Source organism: Gopherus evgoodei, chromosome 1 (genome assembly GCF_007399415.2).
Source record: "Gopherus evgoodei ecotype Sinaloan lineage chromosome 1, rGopEvg1_v1.p, whole genome shotgun sequence".
NCBI classification, from domain to species: Eukaryota; Metazoa; Chordata; order Testudines; family Testudinidae; genus Gopherus; species Gopherus evgoodei.
In genome coordinates, this window is record NC_044322.1 from 294118357 (window position 1) to 294145237 (window position 26881).

At 40.3% G+C, this 26881-nt stretch overlaps 1 protein-coding gene across 13 annotated transcripts in view; it reads right to left on the reverse strand.

The window, feature by feature from the left end:
- Positions 1 to 26881, reverse strand: part of NAV3 (neuron navigator 3) — an 854219-nt gene that overhangs the window by 369338 nt on the left and 458000 nt on the right. For 4 of the 13 annotated variants that reach the window (XM_030548658.1, XM_030548653.1, XM_030548655.1 and 1 more), the window contains exon 1: positions 18496 to 18907. The exons of 2 other annotated variants lie outside the window; for them this stretch is intronic. In XM_030548658.1, the coding sequence (XP_030404518.1) occupies positions 18496 to 18738 (243 nt within the window). In that variant the 5' untranslated portion in view covers positions 18739 to 18907. Of the gene's footprint in view, positions 1 to 18495; positions 18923 to 26881 lie in introns of those variants that run through there. 7 more of the 13 variants (XM_030548657.1, XM_030548656.1, XM_030548654.1 and 4 more) reach the window with 4 other exon arrangements.

The following is a 26881-nucleotide window of genomic DNA, read 5'->3' on the forward strand; positions in this document are numbered from 1 at the left end:
ACATTTACTGTCCAGTGAGCACCTCAGCCAGCTCTTTGACAACTCTTGGATGCAAGTTATCTGGACCTGCTGATTTAAAAATGTCTAATTTTAGTAGATTCTGTTTCACATCCTCCTGGAATACTAGTGGAATGGAAATAGTTTTTCACTATATAGTGTTTACTATGTGTGTGTAGAAGTGTAATCCAATAGCCTTCTTCCTCAACTGTGGCTTTTTGGGCGTCTGGTAAGGTGTTCTCAAATGATTCCCAAATATCATTCACATTTTTCTGATTACATTCTTCCTCCCAGCTGATATGGCTCATAAGTGTTTTCAGCTTGGAGAAACTGACCTTATTAAAATCCAGACCAATAAAATATATATTTAACTGGTCTGGACTTTACTCTGCTTGCACATGATAAATGCAATCATCAAGTCATGATCACTTGTACCGAAGACACCATTAAGTTTTAGTTCTGTGATCAGTTCCTCTTTATCTATTAGGACAAGGTCTAATATAGAATTCCCCTGTGACTGCTGCAACACTTCTTGAATTAGGAAATTGTCATCTATACTGTTTAGAAATTCCAAGGACGTCAACATACCAGTCACAATAAAAAGTCACAAACAGAAAACAGAAAAGTGTATAGTGTCTGATAAACAAATTTAACTGGGGTGGGAGGGGGAGAGTGAGCATGTCAACAGAGAGTAAAGTCTTTTTGTTTCCTTTGCCAGGCTTGCATACAACATCTCACCTTCTGTTTAACATTGAGAATGTATACAGGAATCTATTCTCTTTTTGAGCCAATCCCTTTCATATATAAGGATGAGATGTCTGCAGCAAGAAAGAACTAGCTGATTATCAGAATCTATCAGTCATATGTCAAAGTGCAGATGGACCAGCATCCAGGGGCGGCTCCAGGCCCCAGCACATCAAGTGCGTGCTTGGGGCGTCAAGCCGCGGGAGTCGTTCTGCCGGCGCCACGAGGGCAGCAGGCAGGCTGACTTCGGCGGCGTGCCTGCGGAGGGTCCGTTGGTTCCACGGATTTGGAGGACCTCCCACAACGCACCGTGGGACCAACGGACCTTCCGCAGGCACGCTGCCGAAGGCAGCCTGCCTGCCGTGCTTGGGGCGGCAAAATGCCTAGAGCCTCCCCTTCCAGGATCACAAAAGTTCAGATATGTTCCCAAACTTTCCCAAAGATGAGGGATTTGTTCTGGGCCCATTTCTCAATGCAAAGCTAATTAGCTTTCTCGTTCTTCATTTCTTTCCTGTTAATCATCTGAAACTCAGTTACACACACAGTGATTGATGCACACACACTTCGATAAATGGATTCTCCATAAGAGTGGCACCAGTTGTGGCAGTTTCTGTCAAACTTTCATTACAAAACTTCTTTGTGAAAGATTTTCTAGGGATGTTGGATGAATTTTTTAAAAGCTTCAGAAGTTCAGTCCGAGAGACACTCAAAAATGTCAATGGTTTCTTAAACCATATCTGGGATTCTCAGCTTTGAAGAAAGCTGAGGTTCAAATCTAATAATAAAAGGGGAGTCTCATTAGATTTCTGGTACTTCCTGCTTTTGGCTGGGCCAGAAATAACACAAGCACAATTTTTTATGTTTTCACACTTCTGTTTCTGTCTGGAAGTGAAAGTTAAAAGCAATGAAGAAAAATACTTTCTAAGTTTGGTTTGTGTTTATTGTTATTTTGAACTGGTTCCTCAAACATTTTATAAATCTGTTTTATTAGATGGAGTAGAAACATTGCAAACTCTAAGACTGGAGTCAAATATCAGAGGGGTAGCCGTGTTTGCTGCTTTTACAGATCCAGACTAAGAGTCCTGTGGCACCTTATAGACTAACAGATGTTTTGGTCTCATGCTCCAAAACGTCTGTTAGTCTATAAGGTGCCACAGGATTCTTTGCTGCTTCTAAGACTAGAGGCATTTTATTTATTTGTTTGCAAAATTGCACCAGTTAATGTGGTTGTTTTGTTATAAAAAAAAATTTAAACTGGATGTGCAGCTTGACAACATATTCTGTGACAGCGTAAGAAGCCACAAATGCCTAGCCTTAACAAAATGTACTTTTCAAGCAGCTGGGGTGAAATCCTGGCCCCATTGAAGTTAATGGCAACACTCCCATTGATTTAAATAGGGTCAGGATGGTCCTTAGTTTAAACTGATGACTCTGACATCTTTCTAAAAGAACACATTTTAAAATGGCCAAGCTAATAATGTCTAAGAAGCCAATATTTTCATAATAAGAGCTTTAAAGTGACAGAGAAAGAGAAGAGCTGAGAGATGGGATGATTGCACAGGAGCACAGATCTGAAGTTTTGATTTCTAAATTCAGGTCCTTGGAACTGATTCACCCTCTGTAGCCTTGCGCAAGTTACTTGACTTCTCTGCTTTAGTTTCTTTATTAAAAGTAAACTGTAACGCTTTATAAAAAGTCTTAGCATTATTTCTTGTATCACTGGGGTCATTGTGAAAATTAGTGTGTCTTTGTAAGAGCCTGGAAAAGGAGCAGCACATCGTGATAAGTATCTTTTGTCATTTGTATAAGACTATTGGTACGGGGGGGGGAGGGGTATGGTGGCTTGGGGTATGGTCTCAGCCCCACCTGTGACACAGCCAACTCACCTTCTCACCTGGGGGGAATGGATCATGTAAGTCAACCAAGCCTCTAGGATAGATAAGGGAAAGGCCTAGGTGCTGGAGAAGGGGAAGACAACTGCAGCAGACCCCTAGAGAAAGCTGCTGAGACCTGCAGAGAGCAGAAGTCTTCTGCAGGCGACCCTGAAACAGCAGGAGAGAAAAGACTATAGGTAGGTAGGGCTGGGAGTGGCCTGCCAAAGCAGGGAAAGACTCCAGGCAGGAAAGCCAGAGAACTGCTGTTTGGTAAAGATCAGCAAGCAACTCAAAGGGGTGTGGGCGGGGGGTGGAGGGAAGAGTTGAAAAGGAACCAAAGAAGGGAAACTAAGCCCACAGTGTGGGCAGAAGTGTGTCAAGAGGTCTGAGTTATTAAAAAAAGACCAGACCCACAGAAAAGAAGGGCTGGGCCCAGTTTGAAACTGGTTTGTTTTTAGACTTGTATACCCTAGAATGGAGTGGACTTTTTTGTTAATGGCTTAGCCAGAGGACCAAATCACCAAGGCAAGGATGCTGCAGGGCTATCTCATACCAGAAGGGACTCTCTGGAGGTGGTAACCCAGTATAAATAGTAAAATTAATTTTTTTATTTTCTTAATCTTCCCACACTCATTAAAAAAAAAAAGAAAAAAACATTTTTTATGTTTAAACTGCATTTAGATACATTTGGCCCCTTTCCCTCTCCAAAACATTCATATATAATAAAACAAACCTTGTCCTACATACATATTTAATATACTCAGCCTATCAGAGATATATTGACTTCATAATGCTTCCAGTAGACACAATGCAGCTTAATGGAGCCGAAGTGTCAAAACTGTGCTTATTATCTCACTGTATCATAGTGGCTCCAGAGGATCTGTAGCAATGTACGGAGTCAGTATTTTTTGCATTATTAATGGTTTTAGCTGTTTCCATTTCAATCCACATTTTCTGCTCTGAGATATGGATAGCTCAGGGTTTGAGCATTGGTCTACCAAACCCAGGGTTGTGAGGCCAATCCTTGAGGGGGCCACTTAGGGATCTGGGACAAAAACCAGTACTTGGTCCTGCTAGTGAAGACAGGGGGATGGACTTGATGACCTTTCAAGGTTTCTTCAAGTTCTAGCAGATTGATATATCTCCTGCTATTATTGTATCTCAGAACATCTTTACAGCAACTACAGGATGAACTCAAAATGGAGGGACGTGAAAGCAACCCTGAAAATAAAAGCATTACGGAGAAATTAAAGTGTACAAAACTGCATTCATATTAAGCTTTTGGGTTCATTTGAAATCATTCCTCACCTCTTATTAAGCCCTTTGGCTAGACAGCAACAGAGAGTTACCCCCTTTAAATGCAGGGATGCAGCTTGTCCAGCAGGTTCCTAGGAAAGGGGTCATTACCCGCTTTAAGGCCCCTCCCCCCAAAAGGATTACCTGTTCCAGGTAAAGATGAAAGAAGCAGTACAACTGGAGCATGTTGGTGGAAAGGAGGGATCCTGACACCAACCCTCCCTAGCTCACAAGAAGAGGGGGGAATGTATTTATACCCTGGGTGGTTCTGGGGAAGTCCACTTGAACCTGGACCAGGCGACCATAACCCTTCCTCTCTTCCTTCCACGGAAGTGGATAAAATACCAGGTTTCATCATTATCTGCTGAGGACTTTACACTATTTGCCCCCTGTGACATTCCCCTCTGGTGTTGTCTGGACCAATGATCTGCTAAACCACTCCAATCCTTGACTCAGGAAGCCGGCCTTACGCTGCTCTGCTGTGAGAACCTCTGCACTGCTGGGCTGTTCACACCCAGCCTCTAGTGTAAGCTGCTCCCAGCTACTTGTAAGCAAATTACACTAGCCAATATCTCCAGTCCAAGACACGACTCTAGAAACCTCTATCTTGCAGTGTCCAGTTATGCCCACTAGACACTGCAAGCTTATATAAGTTTGCCAATTAAACAAAGAAATTGATATGTACCAGGTTTGTTATCCCAAGGGGAGCCTCTGACACACTTGAAACCAAATGCACTGCTTCAGGTAGAATAAACAAACACATTTATTAACTATAAAGTAGATTTTAGGTGATTATAAGTCAAAACATAACAAGTCAGAGTGGTTACGAAAATAAAATAAAATAAAATATAAGCATGCAGTCTAAAAGCCCAACCCTATTAGACTGGGCAGCAACTAGAGAAAGCATTTTTTCTCAGCCCAGTGGATACTGCAGTCCTTAATATACAGGTTTGCTCTTTAAACCGGGGCCAGCCTCCTATGTTGGAGTCTTGTCCTCTTCTCAGTGTCTTGGTTGCTCGCAGCAGAGGTGAGGGCAGGGGAAAGGCCCAGTATGTGTCCACTCTGCCTGTTTTATACTCTTAGTGCATGTGCTTGTAGAACACAAGTCCAGGCATGTCTGTGTGGCATTGCTGAGTCTCTTTAAACAAGGTTGAGCAATTCCCCTATGAGGCCTCATGCAGGTGAGTCACTGCATTGTAGCTCTCTTGCTGGACAATGGCTGTTGATGGGCTATTTGAAAACCCCCGCCTGGACGTTGCTTACTTTCCTTGCTGTTGCCTCTGGGGAGCCAATTTACAACATGCTTTAGTGACCACCATACAACATAGTTCTCAGAACTTTATATGCGTTAGTGATACAAATATATGGATAGAGAAATGGCTTTCAGCAGATCATAACCTATCCCCTGATATCTTACAAGGCATGCTTTATATGTGGGATCACGATTATATGAAAATGAAGAATATGGGAGTTACACTATGCCCCCCAAGGTACAGAATGTCACCCCCCATTTTCTCGAGGGGCAGTGCAAATCTAAAATCAAGCTTGTAAAATACTGCACTGATGGGATTCTAGCACATACAACTGATGGGAAGCAACCACTGTGCTATGACTCTTACCCCACCACTTTTGTCACTAAATCAGAATAATATTTTTGCAGGAAAATGGCATTATTATTACAACGTTTTCGCACCAGTTTGCCTAATTACAAACAAGGATAAACCAATAAGCAGGTTGTTAAAGTGACTTAAGTGAAATAATAATAAAAAAATAACCAATAGAAAATTGCCAATTCGAGTCTGATGACATGAAATAGAACTGAAACAATCTACTCCACCATTTAAAATCAAAGGGTCCTTCAAAGTTGTTTTAAGGTAAGTTCAATAACAATTTTCAAAAGTAGATAATCATCTGGTTTAATCACTATTAAAACAATCATCAATGATAATTGTATTTAGCCCTTGAAGAGTCCTTTTCCCCTGCAAATACAGGCAAGGAACATTATTCCCATTTTTCACATGAGGAAACTGAGGCACAGGCAAGTGAAGTAATTTACACAGTAAGTCACTGGTAGAGGCTGGAAGAGAAGATAGGTGTCTTGGCTCCCAATCCATGTCCTATTCCCTGGACCATGCCATGTCCCTGTTAACCAGGATGTAAACATAATTTTAAAATAAAAAGAACATACAGTGTTGAAGCTTCCAGATTTCTACTGCTCCCAAATATCCCTTCAGTTTTCTCTCTTCCAACATAATGGGTCTCTGACTGGGAGTGCTGGCCAGCACTGAGGAAGGCAGCAATCTCATGCAGTGACAGTGACATGTATTTCTAAAACAGTTTTGAACATTTATTTGCAATATATATTCCCGTTTAGTACTATTTATTTAGCTCTCTAAAGCACTGTATTTGTTCACTAGATTTTCGTTTAACAAAATCATTGCTATTTATAAATTACACAGTCCCTTTGGTTCTCTCTTCCTTTCTGTTTCGGAGACAGTTTACAAAAAATGAAGTCCTGTTTACTGCATAGATGTGTTGCCAGGAAATTCCATTGTTGTAGTTAGTGGTGAGTAAAAGTCCTGCACCTTGACTTATGTCTTACTCATCCTAAATCATGTATAAACCATGCAGCCTTTTCCTGCTTAATTTAAGTGTTCTACTGTTTTCCAACACTCACCAGGGAGTCATCTTTCTGCGCATGACCATTCTGATTACTCAGCTTTGGTGGTTTTACAGATGTCCTGTAAATCAAATCCTGATGCACAACAGGAAGCATCCACAGCCAAATCCTTTGGAGTCTAGCACAGTACTATCAAGATGCGAGGCCAGGTGTTTGACATTTAGAGTGAAGGTTTGCAGAACAATACATTTAAAGGAGAAATGCAAGAGACACCCCAACATCTCCATTGGCTCTGGATTTTCAAATGAATGGCAGCTGCGTTAATTGGACATTGTCACCTAAATAATTATTTTGATCATGTGCTGAAAAGCAGATATTCTGCATGAGAAAACATATTCCGTAGTAATGGGCTCACAGTGGTGGCAAAGCAGCAGAGAAGAGTCTCATAAGTAAAAACGGCTTGACAGATAAGGCAGAACAAATGTCACACTGAAAATGGGTTAGCACAATCCTAATATAGAACTTGGCTAGCTTTGCTCATGTTTTACTCAGAAGGAGTTGCAGACACGTTTAGTGGCTGGCACCTTCTCAGTTTATATACCCAGATACACTCCAATCCTGCCCTAGCCACTTTAGGATTATGCTTCCCTTTGATTTGATTTGCTTATTTTCCAAGTCCTCTCCACTTAGTTTACACAGTGCATACATAAGAGCCATCAGAAAGCTGCACACTTTACACAAGGGAATTATCTACTTGCATTTACCAGACAAAACACTGTGCATTCCTTTACTGAATTTTAAATAAGTTATGCTATCTTTCAGCCAATTTTCTCCTTCCAATAAAAACAAAAAAGAAAGGGTAGTGACATTAAAAACATCATGGGCAACTGAAGATTTGTACAAACTATTCCACTAATAAATTTGAGAGTAGATAGATGTTTTCCCCACTCTAGCTTAATTCCCAAACACCCTTGCTGTCAAAAGGCTATTGTTAAATCATGGGCTGTCTCCAAACTTCATCCTGTGAATCAGGTCAAAGTGAAACAGAGAGCTGTATTAAAATTAACTACTCTTCAAGTGCACTATTTTTAAGTATAAGGAAAAACTACAAAATTAACTCAAGATCTTACTAAATTAGAAAAAGCAGACAGCAGACTTAGACCAGAAATTAACTCTTGCTTTAAGAAAACAAACAATTCAAATTTGTAATTGATGCCATTATTGTCTATCAAGTACAAGCATTTCTGCCAAAGAGAAACTAGAGAATATTCATGGGCTGGAATCATGATCAAAAATTAAAACCTTTCCTGAAAGAGGCCTGCTTTTATTCTGAGACTATTTATTCTTCTCACATCACATTTTAATAAGTGGTGAGCCTAGCAAAAAACATACAATTTTGGAGCATACTTTCCCTACACTAAGGAACATAAGACATCCTGTATTCATAAAGGTATATGGCAAAATTTCTGTTGATCAGGTAAATCAAAACCAAAATAGAGTCTCTACTTGCTCCTACAGTAAAACTTAAATCATATATTGGCTCATCCTGAGCAATGCTCAGCACCTTCAACTATCATTGACTTCATCTGGAATGATGAGTAAGAACATTCCATGAAAACTAAAGAGGAAAAATAACCCACTACAGGGACATTTCATTCAAAATTGCTTTTTTACAGAAGATGAAGGATGGCCTTGTGGTTATGGTGGTGGACTGGAACTCAGGATATCTGGGTTTAATACCTGGTTCTTCCACAAAATCCCACTGTGACTGAAGGCAAATTACTGAATCTCTTTCTGCCTTGAGCCCCTCATCTATAAGTTGGGAATAATATGTTTTACTGTCTCTCACCCTTTGTTAGTCTTATCTATTTACATTGTAAGGTCTGTGGAGCAGGGATTGTCTATAACTATAGGTATGTGCAGCACCTATCACAATGAGGCCCAATCTTTGTTGGAGCCTGTGACGGGGCAGCCCTGCCTCGCACTAGTCCCAGCGGTGTCAGACCAGTAGCTCTGACTGAGGAAGTCCCACCCCATTCGTACTGGGCATGCTCCAAGTGCTCTGGAAGTATAAAAGGAGAGAATTCAGCTCAGCCAGGGTGGGCAGCCACAGGGGAAGGACCTAACCATGGAAATCCTGCAGAGGACCAGCCAATACTCTTGAAGCTGCTGGGAACAGAGGCTTCTACAGGCCAGTGTGAATCCCTATGGTGGGAGGGACCCGGAGAGCTGTGAAGAACCTTGGGATTTGTGGGAGACCCCAACTCCCAAGCTAGTAGGAAGCGACCTGGTAGGGAATGAGGGGCGTGACAGACTGGTACCTGGCCCCTGGTGAACCTCAGCATGTTTTGGTAGGACCCCCCCTGAGCCAGTTGTAAGGTCCTACTGCCCTGTGACCAGGGCTACCTCTATGGACTCTGGCCATTAGGCTGTGCTGCCCTGCGACCAGGGCAATTCTATAGATTCTAGCCATTAGGCTGTGCTGCCCTGCAACTAGGGCTACCCCTATGGACTCTGGCCGCTAGGCCATGCTGCCCTGCAACGAGGGTTGCCTTTATGGACTTTTGCTATTAGGCTGTGTTGCCCTGCAACAAGGGCTACCTCTAGGGACTCTGGCCATTAGGCCATGCTGCCCTGTGACCAGGGGCAGTTCTATAGACTCTGGCCACTAGGCCGTGCTGCCCTGCAACTAGGGCTGCCTCTATGGACTCTGGCCACTAGGCCATGTTGCCCGGTAACGAGGGGCGTAAGCCCTCACATGGCCTCTCAGCACAAATACAAAATAAATATATTACAACTGTCTTCTGTTGAAGTTTAGTACCATTTTTCACTATACAGCCCACTTGATCTATATTCTGTTTTCTCATTTGCTAAGAAAATAAAATACAATTAAAAAAAACAAGAAACACTAAAGAACAGGCAGAGGCTTGCACCTCAAACCTCCCAGCCTTATTCACCATTACAAATGAAACCAAAACCACAGAAAGAGCAGCTTTTGACCACACGCATGTATTTGGAAATGTATCTTACTCCTAAGCACATAGGTTTGGAGAATAACCTAGCTGGGTTACTGTACATTTATCTCAATTAGATTGAAATGTGGCTGGTAAAGATGATGAGAGAAATGTTTAAGAGTAAAGCAGCTTCTAAGCACATACAATAGAATCAGTCAATGATAATACAGTACACACTGATGGTGCTTAATATGAAGAGCATATTAAAGATGCTGCTGAGGAATGCTATCTGTTTGAGAAAGAAATAATAGAGAGCACAAGGCAAGAAACTAAAATAATTGACATCCTGAATCTCTGCCAACTGTCCCAGTTTGGCTAGGGCTGCGCTGAATTTTAAACACACGCAGTCCCAGGTGTCTGCAGTGCTGGCTGAAGTTTTTGGCAGCTAATCCAGCAATTTAAAAACAATGTTGGCTTCCCATCACTAGCGGCCACTGTGGGGAGCAGGCAGGAGGTTCCTGGCTGCCTCCACTGCCCTTTTTCTTTCCTTGGCCATTCTGCTGGAAGCTAAGTAAGCAGCAGAGAATGCAGTCAGAGGAACAGACCGCAGCTGCCTCCTCCTCCCACCCCGTACCAAACAGCATAGCCTCAGACACCCTTAATGTGAGAGTGATGGCAGAGGCACAATTAGGAAGATATAGGGAAAGGAGCCCATTCCTACTCCCCCAGGGTCACTATCTCAGGACTGAAGATGAGATGCACTTGGGAGAAGAGGACCCAGAGATAGTGGTTGCAAGTCATCCAAAACATGGGAAGAACAGAGTCATGGAATCAGAGGGGATCCAGGAACATAATGTGGGCTCTCTTAGGAGAGATCAATATGTGAGGAAAAGGACTCTGACACAAAGGATGGAGGAAGGGGATACCAACAGATGCAGGGAAAGATCACATGAAAATGGGGACAGATGATTCACAGGGGTACGTTTATTGGGACAGAGAGACGGGAGACATAGATGGTATAGATCACCACTAAAGTAACATGGGGATAGGGGAAAGAGCCCTCAGACACACACCCCTCAACTGGACAGAATGAGAAGAAAACCCCTATATCACCTTTTCTCAAGAAAGTGTCAGATAAATCTTCCAGTGGTGATGGAGGAGAAATAAGCCTGCCATTTTTCCCTTAAGGTGCTATGGATGAGGAGGCCACTTCTTCCACCTAAGAATTCAGCTGAAGGTAGGGGGCACAAATTGGGTGCGGAAGGTTGTTTTGGGACTGCATATTGTTATGATTCCATAGGTTTGTGTATCTTAACTTCTGGATCCTTTTCTCGACCTCTCTTCCCCTGCCCTCAGTGGCTCCTTGTCCTTATTTCCTGGGACTCCTTTATCTATACCTTTCAACAGTGTGTAACTACGTGACCCATAAGTAGCAGATGGTCTAGCTCCATATCCTCAGCCCTGGTGGATGAAACTTACTGTCAGCAGGAAGGAGCCAAACCAAGGAGGAGATGGAATTCAGCACTGAAGTAACAACTTGACTAAGTATCTGAGGGTGAAATCAGGTGGGGTTAGTAAGCATGCTAACTCAGAGCTGTCACAGTGTTCCCTACTCTGCAAAGCCAGGTTAAAATAAAAAAGGGAGACTGTTAGCCATCCGGATCTGGTGCTTCACTGATAAGAGGAGAGTAAATGGGGAAATCTCAGAGAGAGGAAAGAGAGAGCCAAATGTGAATTATGGGAAAGATATTCCCTTCTTCCTACATTCACGGAACTCTCTTTGATACTAACAGAAGTGCCTCCCATAGATGGAGAGCAGAAGGAGAACAGAATAGTGGACTTAAGATCTGTTTAGATTAGCAGAGCAGAATTTTGCCGCAAGTCTGGTGTCTGGGGAGAGACAGGCCTTACCATATCATGGACAAGCTCTGGACAAGCAACCAGAAAAAAACAGCAGCTGCCTTTCACGTTGGTTCCAACATCACAGTGGAAAAATAGGCTAAAGAACATTGGAAGACTTCAAACTAGGATTAGGTATGGTTCTATGATGTAAGTTAACCTAGGCTCAAGAGTCATTTGGTCAGATATATTACTGGCTTTCTATTCATGACCAGAGTAAGAAAAGTAATGGATTCTTACCTTTCTGTCATGGAGGTTGACCAAACCTCAATTTGCTTTCTGGTGCTTGTGCCCACTGACGAATGTTAAACTCCAAATACAGAACAACATGTCTTTGTCCCTCCCTGGGTTACAGCCTTCGCCCTTGCTGACACAGGGCTAATACTAATAGAGCTGGTCAGGAAGTGGCTTTTCTCCCCAATGGAAAATTTCAACTTTTCTTTAAAAAAACAAACCTAAAACTTTTGATTTGGAAATTTTAGACTGAAACAAAATGTTTTGACATTCCTGAATCAAAACATTTTGTTTTGTTTGTGGAACTGAATTGAAATATTTCATTTCAGCTCAGTTCAATATTTAACCGCATCCTCTTGAACTGCCCTGATACTTAATGCTGCATTCTCCTCTGTGAGCTGGGCTCCCTGGCTAGGACTAAATTACCTCTTCTTCTCTATCTTCCTCTTTACAGATCTTTTCCACACACACCCCTGGGCTGAATGATTCCCCATTTCACTTATGAGTGAGCCCCACTCAGTCACGGAAGGCTGATAAATTTATTGGCATTTCTTCTCAGTAAGCCTTGCAGTATTCTACAATTCTCAGAGTTCCTCTGACAACCACATCTCCCAGAATTATTTTGTTCAATACTGAAAAGGGGCTGAGAGACTCTTAGCCTACAACCCCCCTTAAAGGTCAGTAAATACTATGTTACAGGAATCTCAATATATGTCTGAAAGTTGCTATATGTAGGGAAGTTTTAGGTTTGCAGGAATTGGACCAACCTTAGAATGGTCAGAACTTATTTAGAAGCACCCAACTGTTCTGAACTGGAGGAACAATGACATACCAATATGAGAGATGAGACTTACAGGACAACAAGAATAAATCAACTCATGACTGAAGGATAAAATCGTATCAATCAAATCACAAATTCTAGGAGAGGTACCAAAAATGAATAGGGCAAAGTCAACTTGTGCTGTTGCCGGTTTCTGCCAACATAAGACAAGACATAGAGCCCCTTACACAGGGCTACGATCAGGGGAGCAGAAGACAGAATACTACAGAGACCTGCAGAGATCACAAAGTGGGAAACACTGGCTAGAAGAGGACGTGGCTAGGGGATGTGCTGATTCAAAGCATTCTGCCAGCATTATCTGCTGGTGCAGGGCTCGCATGAGTGTTTGTTTATCCACACAAAAGACCTATTAGCCATACCACCTGCTCTCTTTTGGATTGAATCATCTCTGGTATGTACGCGGCCAGCATGGCGCAGAGGTATAATTTTGGTGAATCTGAAAAGTAGTTTTTGCAGAATGTAAACTTTGAATAAAGAAATTCTGCCTACATTTCTTTAGTGCCCAGCCTCTGCTTAATTTATTTATCTACATAGTGTCTCACTCTACACATTCTTTTAAGTCCTGTTACTGATTGGTGGAGTTTTCTACAATCAGACAATATTACAAGCTATTCCAGCACAATTTAGATTATTTTGATTTTATGCTCTCCAGCAAGCAACATGAAAGTGGTATCACTGGAACATGAACTAAAAGTTGGACAAATAATATCAAAAAGGTATTTACGGACATTGGTTTGAATGAAAACCATGGGTTAAATCATTTCCTCCACTGACTTTCAGTGGGGCCAGGATTGCACCTTTTGAATTCACTCCAACAACTGCATTCCCTTTCTATGCATATACACAGGAATAAAGTGCAAGATTTCCAGGGAAAGAAAGTGTGTTGTGAATATATTTGTACAAATATTTGGTGTGAGTGTTCACACCGTAAGTGTTCAGGTGATCAGCCTAAAAGCTCCTAAAAAGGCTTGGGAGTCAGCCAATCAGGAAGCTGCGATAACAACGTGTGAGTTGGGTGACTAATCATACAGAACAAACAACATATGGCATAACGAGCATAACTGACGCACGTCACATGTAATAATTCAGGAGCAGTCTCTGACCTGAAATGTGCCTGCATACAGGGCTGGCTTTATGAACTGCGGGATCTGATTCGAATATCTGGTGCTAGTCCGGGGCTTAGGCGGCTTTTTGGTGGTGGGGGACCACTCCAGGTCTTCTGTGGCACCAAAGGACTCCCCCTCCCCCAGCTGAAATGCCACCAAAGACCCGGATCCCTACCCCCACACCGCAGGTGCCGGGTGAGTTAAATTTTTTTTTTTAAAATTAAAAAGGTGCTTAAGGTGCAGGGCCTGATTCCCGGGAATTGGGGGAATCAGCCTAAAGCCATCCCTGTCTGCATAAACTATTAGCTGAACAGTTTCAAATAATGCACAAATGAATAAATTACTTGTTGCAAAGAGTTTCCTAGGTTTAATTATGTTCACACCCAACCAAAAAAAGAAACAACATATCTTCACACACTTCTTTCCCCCAATACTTTTTTTGAAAAAAGAGGGAAATACTCTTTTTTCTGCAGACCGACCTTACTATAACTGGAAACATCGAACTATATCACATCCACAAAACAGTCCAAGACGTGCAAGCACAGCAGAACCAAGTGAGGAAGGTGGAGCATATAGGGAGCACTGAATTAATTTCTGCAGCAGTATTCATAGCCAGCCCTGGCAATGTAATAGTGTGAGAAAGCCAACAGCAGTGTATTCATAGCCAAGCCTGGCAACGTAATAATGTGAGAAAGCCAACAGCAGTGTCAAAAGTCTCTAACAATCGGGTGCAGTGTACATGAAGGTCATGGAGGAAACAGCTGGATGGCAGATTGACCTACTGTGTTAACATGTGCAAATCCAGATTTATCTTGGAAATCTTAGCACTTATAGCGACTGAATATACAATGGAGATTATATATGTCAACCTCAGCGTCTTCCAGACACGACAAGAGAGGTTCGTGATCACCAGTGTTGCATTTGAAATGCCCTAAAAAGCAATGTTGAGCCTAGAATACAGAAGCCAAGGACAAATGTTAACCAGATGATTAATTCATATATTCCATTGTCTTTTACAGATATACGTTCAACATTTTTCCCTCAAAAATCAGTTGCCACATGTCCAATTATATACCGTAAGCACACAAACTGTATACTGTATAAGCAGATTTCTCCCTCTCATTTGGAAACTTTGACTAGGTATTCATTACACTTTAAGTAAAAGACCTTTTATCTGATCACTGTTATAATGGAAACATTCTTAAAGTACAGCACTGTATACCACAGAGCCATGTAGGAATATCATATGTTTGATTAATATGTTTGCTAACCAAGAAAATCAACCAAAGTACTATTGAGAACAGCACTCGAAAGTGGTCAAACTTTGGGACAGTGCCATCAGTAATGTGGAATTTACATCTGCCCAAAGCAAACCTGAAGGGACATTAACCCTAATAACTCACTGAAAACATGTGCTTAGCTGCACATTTTAGCTAATGTGACTGAGGGTAGCCAAGGGAAAAGTGGGAGGCAGGGAGGAATGGATCTCCCACTCAGCAACGTGAGAAAACATTATTCAATAATTTGAGGTTGGAATTTTCGTGTTTATTAGCAATGAGAACCTAAAGGTAATTTTACTAACCACCACCATCTACCTGTGCCCCAAAATATTTTGACAAAATGACATCCCAAGACTGATTTAAAATGTGAATGGGAAACATATAGAGCTTTTGTTTTCAGGGTTTATTAATTTCATTTCTTTGGGGTTTATATTTTTTAGCTTTTTTTTAGTTCAACATATATGTCCAAAAGTCATGGGTTTTCGCGGTTATCTCTTCGTATATACTGTTAGGAGTAATGTATATTGTATACATTACTCACTACAGTAGTATATACTATAATGAGCAATCTCTCTATAATGTTCCCCAGTGTGCTTTAACATAGCACTGTTTCAAAAACCACTCAGTTAAAGCACACTAGGTAACTTTTAGTGCACACCAGCAGGGTCTACATCAACCAATTAATGCACAACATGTGAGTGCACTTTAGAAATCATACCCCTACAGTCTGCATTACTGCTCCTTGTAGAGGAGCCTTGGCTACAATTAACCATTTCTTGTGTTTTTCCAGTACTCAATGAATAAGCAACATTTTCTTTTTCTATTTTTTTCTTTGGGTGGGGGAGTATTGGGAGTATTTTATTGGAGTTTATAAGTTTAAACAGAAAACTAGAATGCTTACAAATATATCACAAGGTATAGAATAAAACAAATGTGGGCCATATTTTCAGACTGGGGTGTGTAATGTTAGATTCTGAAAATCCTTTTTTAGTCACCTAAATGAAACTGGCCTGATTTTCAGATGTGCTGATTGCTCACATTTCCCACTGACTTCAACAGCTTTTCTCTCCAGTGTCCCCTGATTTCATCAGGAGCTCCAGGCACTCAGTGGACACTATAAAAAAACTGCAGAAGTCAGTGTGAAATTTGAGTGCTCAGCACTTCGGAGCATCCGGCTAGTTTTATTTAGGTGCCCAGTTAAGGATTTTGGAACCTAACTTTAGACTCAGGCCTGGTCCACACTACGCTGTTAAACCGATTTTAACAGTGTTAAATCAATTTAATGCTGCACCCATCCACACTACACTGCTCTTTATATCGATTTAAAGGGCTCTTTAAATCGATTTCTTTACTCCTACAAAATGAGAGGAGTCACGCTAAAATCGATATTACTATATCGATTTAGGGTTAGTGTGGATGCAAATCGACATTATTGGCTCATTCTTTTACAGTAGCTACCCACAGTGCACCACTCCAGAAATCGATGCTAGCCTCGGACCATGGACGCACACCACCGAATTAATGTGCCTAGTGTGGACGCGCACAATCGACTTTATAATATGTTTTATAAAATCGGTTTAAGCTAATTCGAATTTATCCTGTAGTGTAGACATACCCTCAGTATGACCATGTTGGCCTTAGCCTTCAAGGGCCAGATATTCAAAAGGCTCAACACCTAGAAGCTTTTACTGAGAACACAGGGAACTATTGTGTGCTGAACTCTTTTGAAAATTTGGCCCTAGAAACATAAGAATTGTCACACTGGATCAGACCCATCATCCATCTAGTCTAGTATGTCTCCAATAGTGCTCAGCACCAGATTCTTCAGAGGGAGAGGAAAGGACCCCATAGCAGGCAGATGTGAGAGAATCTGCCCCTATGAAGCTCTCATAGGGTAACCAGATAGCAAGTGTGAAAAATCAGGACGGGAGTGGGGGGTAATAGGCACCTATATAAGACAAAGCCCCAAATATTGGGACTGTCCCTATAAAAATCAGGATATCGGGTCACCCTAAGCTCTCATCCTAACCCCTCAGTGATTGGTTTAAACCCAGAAGTATGAGGTTTTATATCCCTTCCAAAACATTTGTTGACATTAACTATTATAACTAAGTGGCTATTTTAACTTGCATGCTATTTTCTGAAAATAATATCTTTCAGAACTGAAACACTACTCCCATGGTAACCCATGAAAGCACAACATTAAAGAAAACATACTTTACACTTCCTCAGTTAATCTAAAACTTCTAAGCAGGAAGCTATACTTTTTAAAGCATATCAGATGAACATCATTGCAGTGTGTCAAAAGGCTTTACTAATAGTAATCTTCACATTGCAATCATTTGATGAAAAATGAAGCTGTTTCTGTTCAACAGGTGGGAATAATAATTCTCTGAATTTCCACAGAGCTTTTCTATAAAGCAACTGTCCGCTTGTGTGAGGGGCAATGCTGGATGCTACAGAGAACCCTATGACGGTTAGAAATTGAAGCAGAGAAATTAGGGACATGCCCAAGATCCCACAGGAAGTGAGCTGGGAACAGAACTGAAATCTTCAGATTCAGTCCTGTGCTTTAGGCACAAAACCCTGCTTCTCAAGGCACAGCACTCTCAAACTAACACAACAAAGTGCATACATTGTGTGTCTGTTTCCACTGCAATAGCTATGATGATGTGCAAGTTTCCTTAAAATAAAAATGAAGCCATTATAGAAATCAGTTTAATTACAGTGAGGTAATCAGGGTTCAGGAATCAGCAGTACTGATAAAGAGAGGGAAAGTAAGCGTGCAAACGCTGCTTGGTCTGTTCAGTTACATTACATGTTAATCCCTGAAACATGGTAGGTGAAGGAGCCACAAAACTATACACTACTGCCAAGAAGGGATTCAACAGTATTGCTGTCCCCAAAACATAATATATTTTAAACTACTGCAATGAGATTAGGAATGACTAAAGACACACATCTGTAAGTCTTAAAATCATGGCATCTGCTCCCAGACAAACGTTTCATTTTGTTTTACATCACAATGAAATCAGAGTGGGTTAAAGCTGTCTCGAAGCGGGGCAGACAAAATGAAGCTATTTTAAAGAAGTGAAAAAACAGGTAACTTTTCATTAAGGATCTGTTTTTCTGGTTCAAAGTTTCTGCAGCAAGTCTAGCCAGATCTTTTGAAAATTGGACAGAACAATCAATGGGTTGTTTTTATTTTAAAGGCATCTCCCTTGGGGAGTAAGTGTGGGTGTGAGAGCCCTTTTAAACATTATAATATAACATGAAGCTGCCAAGTTTCAATATTTTCTTAAGCATTGTCATGTGATAGTTCTACTTATCTGGGTCTCAGCATGATTTTTATCACTGTGTGATATGACTCACCCTCACCAGAAGCTTGTCATGAAGAATCACTCCATTAGATATCATAAAATGTACATTTAGAACAAGAATATATATTCAAACTCCAACAATGAGCTAAAACACAGTTACAATACATGTTAGTATATTGGCTATAGAAAGTTATCATTTACATAAACTAGTTCCTATTTTACACATGCGCTCCACATCCACTATGCTATTTGCTAAAGACAGATATCAGACTTTGTATAAGTAAACCAACATTTCAAGAGTGCAATCTGCAGGTAAAGTTCAGAACTAACCTTACTATCCTCTGTCTCCTTGGTTTTTCCTTGAAGTGTTTTCTTCTCTCCAAAGTCACAGGTTGACTTTAATGTAAGCTGACAAGAAAGCATTGAGCTCTCTGCCCCAGTAAGCTCCAAAGACTTTGATGAATACTGCTCTGACCCAGTCGTGCCAAGATTTGGTATCGGAAGGGCAGTATGAACAGGCTTTGACCCTACAGCTGGTTGTCTTAGCTTTGAGGCAACCCCAAGTACAGGCATGGCTTCTATAAAAGAATCTTCTTTCTGCCAAAGAAAATGCTTCTGACCTCAGTCTGGTAGACTCCAGCTTCAGTAATTCCAGAACAAATATTTTAAACAAAAGTAGCAGTCATCTTTAAAACAATACTACAGCTTTCATGAAGAGGCAAAACTTTCCCTCATCTGTGTTTCTTTCTCACACATACTGCTTAGTCAGTGGCTGTGTAAGACTAAACACTCCTTTGGGGCGTGAACTTTTCTTGAAGGTAACTGACACAAAGCTGCCTGTCTGGGATTAAAAAACTCATAAATTTGCTTTTTCTTCTTTCTACAGCATTCACATTCTGAGCATTAAGTGAACGGATAGGGGTGGGGGGGTAGAGAGGAGGGGGCAGAAAAAGAAGAAATCTCCTTGTACTCCAACTGTCAAAACAGCACTGAGACCACAACACTGGAAACACAGACCTCTTCCTGACTACATAAATAACCAGCCCACATCTTAAAAAAAACAAAAACTTAAAAAAAAAAAACAAAAAAGGAACCTGAGTGGCAGCCAAAGCAAACAGCTGTTGGAAGAGTTTTTAGCCCGGAAATAATCTCTGAGATGAAGCTGTTTGTCTGATTCCTGCCTATTTTTCAATGCTGACAGCCATGAGCTACGTTGTTTCATTCCCTGTTCATCCCGTGAAATCAGGTTAAAATCATGCAAGAGCGTGGCTAGCGACAGACGCTGAGTCATAGCATGGGTAACGTATGCCTCTGCTGTGAAAAATACATACAACAACAAAGGGCAGGATATAGGAACATCACAAGCACTGTTACAAGATTAAGTCAACATAATATTTCAATTTTTTTTGTTTACATCATCTATTCAGTTAACACTTCCCATTCTAAAAATGTTTAAAGCTCCATAAAATCCATGTCTAAAGTGTATTCTCAGTCCATTATTTCTAAAAAATACTCTATCTAATAACATCAAATCCTTTACACTTAGGAATGCTAGCCAGACAGAACAAGCTACAAAATAAGTCACAGTGCACTATACATGAGATAAGAAGGGACATACAATATTACTGTATGCCCCGGTCAAATCTAGGTGTAGACAGAACTTAGCCTGGAAATCAATTATGGACACAGATTCATATCCACTATTGTCCATTAAAACACTCCTCGGGCAGGAAGCACCATCTATTCTTTCTCAAAGTATAGGGAATTCTATGCACATTACTCAGAATAAAAGAATAACAGGCATAAATTCCCTCAAGCATCCATAGCAGGTGAGCCCCCTTAAAGTGTGACTAAGTGTGCTGAAAAAAGCATCTGAGTAAAAATGGTACCATCTGACTCAAACTCCTCCTGAGTCATATTTGTTGACATTATGGACAAAAAATATGTCTGCTAATTTTATTACTCTTTCTCCAGAACTGACACTGTTATCGGAGGATGACCAGGATGCTATCCTGGCTCTAACACTGAAATTAGAATTATTAACAAAGCCCCAACCGCAGAATATTTATTACTAGTAATGATACTCTAGTCAGACTAAAGACAGTTTGACTTTCAGATCACAGGTTACATCTGTAGTGGTGACAGTTAGAAAAGACATTTAAAAATTTTTAAATTCAACAAATTTGAAAGAGAATAAATGTGGACCCTTACACTGCTCTTTTAGAGTTACTTTTCAGAATACAACTGCACTTTATTTACACAGAAATATTTTCAATTTTTTTCTTCATTTACACAACAGCAGAATGATAAAATAGGGCAAAAAAGTCAACTCTATCTCCTTCTTGTAGCCATCACCCCACTAGGTTGTAGCAGGAGACCGAGGGAGAATTCCAGGTGACCCAAGGGTCTTCCTAGGGAGCCCATTTTGCAGTGGGTGGAACCCAACAAGCCAAGCTCAGCTGGCTGGCGCGGAGGAATGGCAAACCCATGGCAGTGCCCTCAATTTATCCCCTTTTGGGTGCTACCACCACCAAAAGTGCCAGCAGGTGGCTAATAGAGTAAATACCACAAGCCAATTTCCTTCTTTGCATCCAACAGGGTCTGATACAGTTGTGTTGCAGAGAACATACTGGAAATGGGATGTACATTTTTAACAGTGAGAGTAATTAACCATTGGAACAATTTACCAAGGGTCATGGTGGATTCTCCCACATTGACAATTTTTAAATCAAGATTGGATTTTTTGTAGGGCTATCAATTAATCACAGTTAACTCACTCGATTAACTCAAAAAATTAATCATGATTAAAAAATAATTTCACTGTTAAACAATAGAAACCCAATTGAAATTTATTAAATATTTTGGATGTTTTTCTAGTTTTTCAAATATATTGATTTCTCTTATAACACAGAACAAAAAATGTACAGTGCTCACATTATATTATTATTTTTATTACAAATATTTGCACTGTAAAAATGGTAAACAAAAGAAATGTCATTTTTCAATTCACCTCATAAAGATGCAATCTCTCTATCATGAAAGTGTAAATTACAAATGTAGATTTTTGTTGTTACATAACTGCACTCAAAAACAAAACAATGTAAAACTTTAGCGCCTACAAGTCCACTCAGTCTTACTTTCTGTTCAGTCAATTGCTAAGATAAACACGTTTGTTTACATTTATGGGAGATACTGCTGCCAGCTTCTTATTTATAATGTCACCTGAAAGTAAGAACAAGGTGTCCGCATGGCACTTTCATAGCCAGCGTTGCAAGATATTTACGTGCTGGATGGTAAACATGCATATGCCCGTTCATGCTTCGGCTACCATTCCAGAGGACATGCTTCCATGCTGATGATGCTCATTAAAAATATAATATGTTAATTAAATTTGTGACTGAACTCCTTGGAGGAGAATTGTATGTCTCCTGTTTTGTTTTACTCACATTCTGCCATATATATCATGTTATAGCAGTTTTGAATGATGACGCAGCACACTTTCACAGCAGATTTGACAAAACGCAAAAAAGGTTCCAATGTGAGATTTCTAAAAATAGCTACAGCATTCGACCCAACGTTTAAGAATCTCAAGTGTCGTCCAAAATCTGCGACGAATGAGGTGTGGGGCATGCTTTCAGAAGTCTTAAAAGAGCAACACTCCGATGCAGAAACTACAGAACCCAAACCATCAAAAAAGAAAATGAACATGCGTCAACGTGCTCTGCTTTGGTTCGTTACCAAGCAGAATCTGTCATCAGGGTGGTTGGAGCATGAAGGGACATATGAATCTTTAGTACATCTGGCACGTAAATATCTTGCGATGCTGGACACAACTGTGCCATGAGAATGCCTGTTCTCACTTTCAGGTGACATTGTAAACAAGTACGTGGGCAGCATTATCTCCTGCAAATTGCAACCAAACTTGTTTGTCTGAGCAATTGACTAAAGTGGGAATGAGTGTACTTGTAGGCTCTGAAGTTTAACATTGTTTTATTTTTGAATGCTATTATTTTTTGTACATAATTCTACATTCTACATTTGTAAATTCAATTTTCATGATAAAGTGATTGCACTACAGTACTTGTATTAGGTGAACTGAAATATACTACTACTTTAGTTTTTTACAGTGCAAATATTTGTAATAAAAAAATATAAAGTGAACACCACACATGTATTCTGTGTTATAACTGAAATCAATATTTTAAAATATAGAAAACATCCAAAAATATTTAAATAAATGGCATTCTACAGTTAACAGTGCAATTAATTGGAATTAATTTTTTTAATCAAGATTAATATTTTTAATTGCTTGACAGCCCTAATGTTTTCCCCTAAAAGATGTGCTCTAGGAATGATTTTGGGGAAGTTCTATGCCCTGTGTTATATAAGACATCAGATAAGATGATCACAGTGGTCCATTCTGGCCTTGGAATCTATGAATCTATACACTGCACCTCTCTGCTACAAGCAAGGGTGCTAGCAGAGTGTAATGTTCCAAGTCCTTGCATACAGCACAAAGGAGGAAGGCTCCTTGTGCTGTCTATTGTCGTCCTGCGACATCATAAAGGGAATGTATATGTCAAGATTTGGGGTTCTTTATACACAGCTGTTACAGTTAAAGCTGTAGATAAATAGACGTGCAATCTGCCATTTTGCTGTTGTGAGGCAGAAAAATTGGATGGGATTTTCAGAGCTTGAACTAAAGCACAGGGTGACGGGTTCCACCCCAAAGGTGTGAAGACAAAAAACCTGCTGACAAGACTAATGGACAATGAATGAGACAAAGAACTGACTAGAATAATAGGATACTCTCTTAAAACAGCACATAACTATAATACATTCTTTCTTAAAATTATAACGTTGAGAAGTAAATAAATTGAGTTACATATTTTGGCAATCTTGCTATTCCTCTCCTGAGGATGGTCATGGTGCCTGCACTCTCTTTCTGCAGCCCACTTGCTTGACACAAAAACCCCAAAAAATAATCAGTAAGCAACCTACTACTACCTTTAAAAAAAAAAAAGGTAATCAGTAAAGTGTAGCTGACGGACTTTGGAGGCAATGATCAGTACCAGTAACAGGTTATTATTTCGAAGTTTGTTTTAATTACATTATTGTTATTATTATTATGCTGCTGCCTAACTGCCTCAGTTGGATTAAGGGCTCCACTATGCTAGGTGCTTTACAAATGGAATAAAACCTTGAAGGGTTTATAATCTAATAAAGACAACATGCAGCAAGTGGGTGTAGAACAATTTGAAGGAATGAGGAAAGAAGACTGAGTAAAAGCTATGTATACTGCTATGTAGGCCCGCTATGTAAACCGCAAGATAGTTACAAGTCAGTTCATTTCTTAAAAATTCTAAATCAGAGATAAACAAACAAGCAAATAAGATAAATATCTGAAGTCCCTACTGGCCATCTTCCTAGCTTCTATTCTTGACAGCTTCCTATAGACTTCACAGTGGATGTGGGCCTTTAGAAGGGATATGAAAGAATAAAGAGTAGGCTTTTCAGGCTAGCTAGGGGAGGGTGTTACAGGTGTACAGCCATAGGAGAAAGTGATTGTGTGCAAAGTGGACAAATAGGGTTATAGAAGCTAGCATTGCTGGTGGAGCTGAATGGGCAGGAGGCAACACAATAAGAAACGAAATGGTACGCGGGGCAGGGTTAGCTGGTGAAGGACTTTAAAAATAAGGAACAAAAGCTTGTATTTGACCAAGTTGAGAAAAGAGAGAACAGGAATTCAAGAGGGGAGTGATATGGTTAGGCAATAGGCGAGAAAGACAGTCGTAGCAGCAGTGGTCTGAATGGACCTGAGGGAAACAAAGTGAATGTCAGGAAAGACAGAGAGGGGAGGAGGTTGCCACAAACAAGAGAAGAGGTGAAAAAGGCTTGGATGGAAGATTTAGTGGTACGGACAGCGAGAAATAGACATATCTTAGAGATATTATGGAGAAAGAAGTGCCAGGACTTGAATACAGTCTATATCTATGCATCTCATAACAGGAGTCAAAGATGACCCCAGGTTACGAAGCTGAGTGATGTGATGGATGATAGTGTTGTCAACAAGATGGAGAAAGTGGTGAGTAGAGAGGACTATTCTTTGGTGAATTGTATAGTGCTAAGCACATTAAACTTAACAAATAATAATTATTAACCATAACAATCTGTTTACACAGCAGTTGTCTAAAAGCACAACATAACAGACTAATCACATAGTTACAGTTCATGTCACCCTCAAAATGGAATAGTGTACATACAGTATAAGCATTACCAGGTCAGAGAATAGCTGTCATGTCTACTTATTTGAATAGCAGAGTAAACAAGTGTGTGAAATCCGAGTAATCTCATCTGTAAACGGTAGTAACTTTTGGGGTGGATTTCCTATCTCACCCCTAAATAAAAGAGAAAAAAAAAGATTTCATGGGAAAAACACATTTAAAAGTCCAGTGTTTGCTATGACGTAGGAAATCCAGGTCCAGAAACAATATTTTCCCAGGTTGGTTTGTTAGGGCAGAACTGTTAGGCATCATGCTTTTATACCCTCTCAAAGGCTGATGACAGTGCAGTGTTGATGGAACATTCTGGAAAAGAGGCTGGTTGTAAGGTGATAGCAGTTGCAAAAATATGCAAGACAGTGGAAATAAGGTTATGAGATAATACGGAGGGGCAGATCCATGTCAAAATGAAGGAGATGAAAGCCTTACACTTCTACAGGTTTAGTTTACATTTTATTCATTGCTATTGGAACATGCCCTTTGTAGTAAATAAAACAAATGAGAGGTGCTGCTCAGATGCATGATTCTTGAGCAAAATATACAAATCATAGGTGGTCTTGGGGTCAGGGTGGCTGGTGTCTTTTTCTTTCTGGACCTCAGCACACAGCAAATATGCAGCTAAAATCTCTGAATTATCATAGTTTGGGAAAGCATCCTCGGAAATCTTTAAAACAAAATAGCATTTCTGCCAAAGCAGCAGATTCTGCAGTTTTTCAAAGATAGCATGATACTTTAATAGAAAAAAACAGGACAAATTACATTAGGATTAAGATCCTGAACTCAAAATGAACAGAAATAATATATTATTATTTATATTACAGTGGCACTCAAAATGTGCCATGCCAGGGGCTTTCTAAACATGTAGGAAGAGACAGTCCCTGCCCACAGGACCTGCATTCTAATGGTAGACCTGATGAAACAGCAATAGGTGGGGAAATAGGAGGATGGACAGATGAGGACAATGAAAATTCAGTCACAGAGTTATATAACAGCAATATAGCTTGCTACAAAATACGTTCCCTCATATGTATAAAACTGCCCCCAAACCACTAAAATCCCTTTCCAAAGCAAAATACCCCTTTCCTTGTCCCCATCATTTATTCATGCTATCCAACCCTCTCCACCACTATCCAATCCTCTTCTCCTCCCTGCTCAACCACTGGCAAGTCATCCTTCCAACATTCCACACCTCTGCCAGACAATCCACCACAGTACATGACTCCAGCAGAAGTCTCCTTTCCCTCCATATAAATTCTGACATCAGACACTTCTAGAGCTGTGAAGGCTGCTCCTATTCTCCACCCCCAAACATTTGCCAAACTGAATGCAGGAATAAACAGCTGGCAATGTCTCTCAGACCACAGGAAGAGGCAAGGAGGAGGACACCTGCCCCAAGTGGTGCCAAGAGATTTACTTGATCCCGCTGCTGTCTAATCCGCGTTGGAGAAGTTGTTGCATGTTACCAGGGTCAAAACAGCTAAATGTCTGGGGTCCAGAAGCTGTAAAGCTCTAGGTTTTGTTGCTCCCCCACTTTGCCGCACTAGGACAACAGGTCTGGCTATTGTTGGTAGAATTGCTGGCTCCAAGTGGGCTAGTCTCACTCCTGAAAATGTTTTGGATATGTTAACTGTTTTGTGCAAAAGCTCACTTATAAACAGCTGGATAAATATAGTTGTGGAAAGCAATTTTAATATTTAAAAAGGCAACAGATAATATTACTGTATTAAAAGTGTTGTTATCATCACTTATGTAATAAATCCAAGTAAACTGGGCTCAGATTTTTAAGTAGTGCCAAGTTGTGTAAATGAGTTTAGGACAAGTTAAACTGATGAAAAGCCTCTACCTAGTGTGTAAAAAGAAGTCTGGTTAGTCAGACAATGATAAGATTCAATTGTTCAGTCTTTGAGTTAAAATGCTATGATGATAAAATAATCCTATTGTATTTCATTTTACAAAACAAATGTGGATTAATTTTGCTAAACAAAGGGCAACATACAAAATGGATTGATTATTTGTAACAACAAGATCCTGATTGCAATGATACAAAATTCAAAAGATTTGACTGTCTTCCATAACAGTCTGGGACCTAAAGTAATATACAATCCAAACCATAGCTACAGCCACAGAAAAAGGTGCATCCTGCTTCCTAAAGGAAATCCTTCTCCTTTGCCAGTGTACTGGGAGAAGGAAATTTTTCAAGAGGGACATTTGTCATGCAGGGTACTATGTTATCTTATGAGCAATTTGACCCTTAAGACGCAACTGGGAGTTTTTGGTTTTATTACGTTAGTTGGCGTGAAGGAGAAAGGTAATAGCCTTTTCTTTCTTTATTCAGACTTTGCACCTTTTACCTAAGGATTTCCAAACCCTTTACACATAATTTAGCATCACATCATCTCTGGGAGGTAGGTCAAATACTAAAATATTAATTTTTC